Here is a 5,000-nt window from a genome sequence, read left to right as displayed (position 1 = left end):
ACAGCGGCGCTCGGGGAGCAGTGAGGGGTTAGGTGATTTGCTCAAGGGCACTTCAGCCGTGGCCTACTGGTCGGGGTTCGAACCGGCAACCCTCCGGTTACAAGTCCGAAGCGCTAACCAGTAGGCCACGGCTGCCCCATGGCTGCTTGCATACATTAACCATCCACACACTCAAACACACACGTGCATACACTTGCGTTCTCCTTGCATACTCTCTCACACAATACTATTGACTGTGACACCAGTCCATCACACACACTCCATCACACACACACACACACACACACACACACACACACACACACACACACACACACACACACACATCAGCATCATATCAACATCATACATTTTCTAATGCTGGCACATGTCACTTTTTACTCGGTCCATGCACTCAAAGTCACATCACACACATGCATACACGCGCACACACACACACACACACGCACACACACACACACACACACACACACACACAGCCCTATGTGTACTCATTAACCTCACACATTTTCTCACACTGGTCCATATGGCACTTCTTACTCCAGCCATCTCCAGTGCACGCTCTCCGCCCCGCACACACACTTGCACATACACTCTGCCAGACGGGATGTGTGAAGCACATGTCTAGCCATGCCCAGGTGGACACCAGGACACGTGGCTGTCCACTCCCAGGCCGTGAGCCCACCCCTTTCTGACCGAGCGTGATTGTCTGTTTATTATTCGCAGCACTGCCGGTCTCCTGACCAATCGTATGCCAGGGTATTACTTCTGCTGAGACGCCCAATCACACGCCCAGCAGGACCACCAAGAGCCCTGGTGCTGCTCATCTCTCTATCTCTATTGCCCTCTTTATCACCCTCTCTCTATATCTCTGTCTCTCTTGCTCTCTATCACTCTCTCTCTGTTTCTCTCTATCGCTCTCTCTATCATTGTCTCTATCTCTCTCTCTATCCCTCTCCCTTTCTCGCTCCCTTTCTCTCTCCCTCTCTCTCTCTCTCTCTCTCTCTCTCTGTCTCTCTCTCTCTCTCTCCCTCTCTCTCTCTCCCTCTCTCGGTCACACCTGCTCTCCCCAGTCTGGGTGTGCTTTTGCATGTGCTTGTGCATGTGTCTGCTCTGAGGTTTAGTGGAAACTCATCGGTGCTATTGTTTGGCTGCTTGAGTCCAGACCGTGCGTGCGGATCAGTGTAAAACAGGTGCCCACATGCTTCAGTTTCTCACATCAGTTTCTACTGATTCTGTCCATGGAGTGAATGATGAAATGATCTGCTCAGTAATTTTCCGATGTCCTTTTAAAGAAGACATCAAACAGTGCAAATGTTGAGTAGTATTTTTGTATTTGCTGTTTCTGTGTAGTGGGAAAAAGAATAGGTTGTCCCTATTTCTTATAACACCAAGTTGTGCCAGTTCTGGCCTCTTTTTCGATTGCCTTTTCGATTGTCTTTTTCGAACTCAGTAGAAAAAAGCCAACAACTTCAACATGTAGAAACCACAAATGTACACAACCCCTAAATTCATTTGGTCTTGTGTAGTTGGAATAATTAAGTGAATAAATTAGTAGGTATAAAAAGTACGCTTTTGAGTGCCGCTGTATATCCTGCTACTGGTTTCTCAGAGGCAGCTGGAGATGTTATTCTATAGCAGCTGTTGCCATTTGACAGCAGCTTTGCGATCACAGAGAAGATTGTGTTTCCACTCAATGAACATGTACGCTGCCAATATTTATGGAAAGTGGTAGAGGAGGAAATGAGAGCTGTCAAACATGTTTCATGTTGTCTTCATAAGCAGTCAGAGCCAGCAGTCAATGATAGTAATGTGTAGTGTTGTTATAGTGCTGCTGATGCTGGAGTTTGATGTCTACATCACATGGTCTACTATGTGTGCCCCAGTGGCGTATTACCCATGATCCTCTTAGCCGTGTCTCGTTTTCCTCAGGTGAGCAGACCACACCCTAGTGACCATCCCCTGTTGTTTCTCTTCCTGGTGGGCGGAGTCACTCCCTCGGAGCTACGCCTCATCCGTGACACAGTGTCCACCCACAGACCAGGCACTCAGGTGAGAAAAAAGAAGGGTGCTAATCTCAATAGAACACTGGAGTGACCACTGCAATGTTCTCGCCCTATCAACAATGAGGACAACGTAGTTTGAACCAAGGATTCTAGAGCGCTACGCTCACATTGACTTGTATGCAAATTTCACAACTTTCTCAATTATATAAAATTTGAATCTGTTTTTATGAAGTCGGGAGGCCAGTATTTTTTGTACACTGTAGCAGTTATATACAGAATTTAAGCAAAAACAGAAACAACTTCAGTGCTCTTTTGAGCTCATTGACAGAAGGGATGTTTTCATTTCAGCCTTGTGTTTTTTATGTTTGTTTGATTGTTTGTTTGGGCGAAGTGTCGTACACACTTAATATGTAATACTTAAAACACATGTAACAAATGCAATGTCAATTTTAAGTATGTACATGTTATTGTACAACCACAAAACAGAAAAAGTTGGGACGTTGTGTAAAATGCAAATTAAAAACAGAATGTGATAATAAACCCATATTTAGCAGCAAAAAGGACATAGACAACATATCAAATGTTGAAAGCAGATTCCTTCAAATGCGCCACTGACTATCAAAATAGAGATGCACTGTTTGAAGTTGCGCTGCTTGCTGTTAAAGGGAATGGCTGATGTCATTCTCATTGGTTTAAATGATGTTACACACCCATGACTGATTAAGAAACATAGGAACGCCTTGTTGCGCCATCCGCCCGACACCTGATAATGTTTGATAAAGTTTGATGACAAAACCACTCCCAGTGTAGCTTGGCGAGCCAGACCCACATTAAAATGTAGGGTCTGGACACTCACCGTTCGCAGTGCTCAGTCCGAGGGGCGGGATAATCAGTTGTCTTTCAAATTCCCTCTGCACACAATAGGACGCAATAGGATATTTGTTTTCAAGTAGCAGGGAATTCAAGCCAAACCGTTGCAACTCTGCCATCAATCATTATGTTAAGCCCACCAAACGACTCTATACACAATTTCAATGTCCTGATTAAGTTTTGATTTCTGGAGCTCACAAGCCAACGGAGAGTTGCTAGACTAGCCCTGGCAGCAAATGTAATTTGCTGCTGCTAGGGGCGCGTCTAGATTTCTAGGCTACTCCCAGTGTGGACTGGGCAACCCACTAAATTTAATTAAGCTATTCGCTAGTGACCATGCGTTTTAGATCGGTAAAATAGGGGCCTTTGAATTTGATGCCAGCAACATCTTTCAAAAAAAGTTGGGACCGGAGCATGTTTCCCTGTGCTGCTTCACCTCTTAATTTAACAAAATTCTGTAAATGTTTAGAAACTGAAGGGACCAGTTGCTAGAGTTTTGTGAATTAAATATTATCTCATTACTCCCAGATATAGGATTTCAGTTGCTCAACAGTATAGGGTATTCTTAGTCATGTTTTTCATTCCGTTATGCACCTAATTTGACAAATCTGGACTGCAGACAGGCCATTTTACATGGACTCTTTATCTATGGAGAAATACTGTTTAAATGTGTGCATTTTGGCATTGTTTTCCTGACATATTCAAGGTCTTCCCTGGAAAAGACATTGCCTGAATGCCAGTTTATGTTGCTCAAAACCTGTATACATCATTCAGAATTGATTGTGCTTTGCCAAATGTGCAAGATGCCCATGCTGTAGGCACTAATGCTCCTCCACACCGTCATAGATGTTGGGTTTTGAACTGAGAACTAAAACAAGTTGGATAGGATGGATACATGGATAGGCCCTCTCCTCTTTAGCCCAGATGAGTCCATGATTTCCAAAAAGAATGGCAAGTTTTGATTGGTCTAATCACAGGACCTTTTTCCATGTTACCTCAGTCCATTTTAAACAAGCTTAGACCCAGATAAGACGGTGGTATTTTCTGTATCATGTCTCAATACAATTTTGGCTGTTTTGGTTGTTAAAATTTTGGCTGCAGTCTTTGAATTGAATATCAAACTGTGCACATACAGTAGACAATGGCTATCAGGTCCTGGGGTCATACAAGGTCCTGAGCCCATACAATGACAGGTTTGGAAACAGGTCTGGTGTTGATGCAGTGCCATCTGAGGTCCAAAAGACCATGGCCATCCAATTTGTTTTTCAGCTCTTTCCCTTGTTTGCAAATTCTCTAGATTCTCTGAATGTTTTAATAATATTATGTCCTGTAGATGATGAACTCCCCAAATACGTCACAATTTCATCTTAAGAAGCATTAAAATGACATTATTCCATCATTTGTGCACACAGGTTTACACAGAGTGATGAATACCCCTACATCTTCACTTCTAAGAGACCCTGCCTCTCTGGGATGCTCTTTTTCATACCCAATCGTGTTACCAGTTACCCTAATTAGTTTTGAAACATTCCTCCTTTTGTTTTCTTTATCATTAAACAACGTTTCCAGCATTTTGTTACCCCGTCCCAACTTTTTTTTTAAACATGTTGCTGGTATCAAATTCAAAATGAACATAATATATTTTCCATGAAATAGTCAAATTTGTTATTTTCAACATTTGATATATTGCAGATTATTACATTCTGTTTTTATTCACATTTCACACGTCCCAACTTTTTCTGTTTTGAGGTTTTATGCTATTAACCTTGATCCTAATCCCAACCTTTACGTAACCCCAAGTACATCTTGTTACAACATGTATGATTATGTGCTATATGCGTAAGACAACATTCACAGACAAACTTTAGGTAAGACACATTTCCTAATGGGTCATGTTGTCTAATTCACATTCAACATGGGACTTGATGAAGTGTGTGGTGCCTAAAGACAAAGGGGCTTTTTTTATGCAGGGAGTGCTTCAAGCCAGTTTAGCAGACTGAACACAGAACCCATTTTCACCCATTTTCTGCCACCCAGATGGGTTCCTTGGACAGGCTGTTTTCATGAAGTCCCCTGCTGGACCTGCCATTGTGTCCTAATGAGAAATCCCCACTTGCATGAGTG

The 5,000-nt window shown here is 42.9% G+C and overlaps 1 protein-coding gene across 1 annotated transcript in view; it reads left to right on the top strand.

The window, feature by feature from the left end:
• Window positions 1-5,000, top strand: part of scfd2 (sec1 family domain containing 2) — a 131,333-nt gene that overhangs the window by 121,531 nt on the left and 4,802 nt on the right. Inside the window, exon 8 of the mRNA XM_048253310.1 lies at window positions 1,933-2,052. Within this exon, the coding sequence (XP_048109267.1) occupies window positions 1,933-2,052 (120 nt within the window). The remainder of the gene's footprint in view (window positions 1-1,932; window positions 2,053-5,000) is intronic.

This window comes from Alosa alosa, chromosome 9, assembly GCF_017589495.1.
Source record: "Alosa alosa isolate M-15738 ecotype Scorff River chromosome 9, AALO_Geno_1.1, whole genome shotgun sequence".
Lineage (NCBI taxonomy): Eukaryota > Metazoa > Chordata > Actinopteri > Clupeiformes > Clupeidae > Alosa > Alosa alosa.
This window is presented reverse-complemented; position numbering and strand designations above follow the sequence as displayed.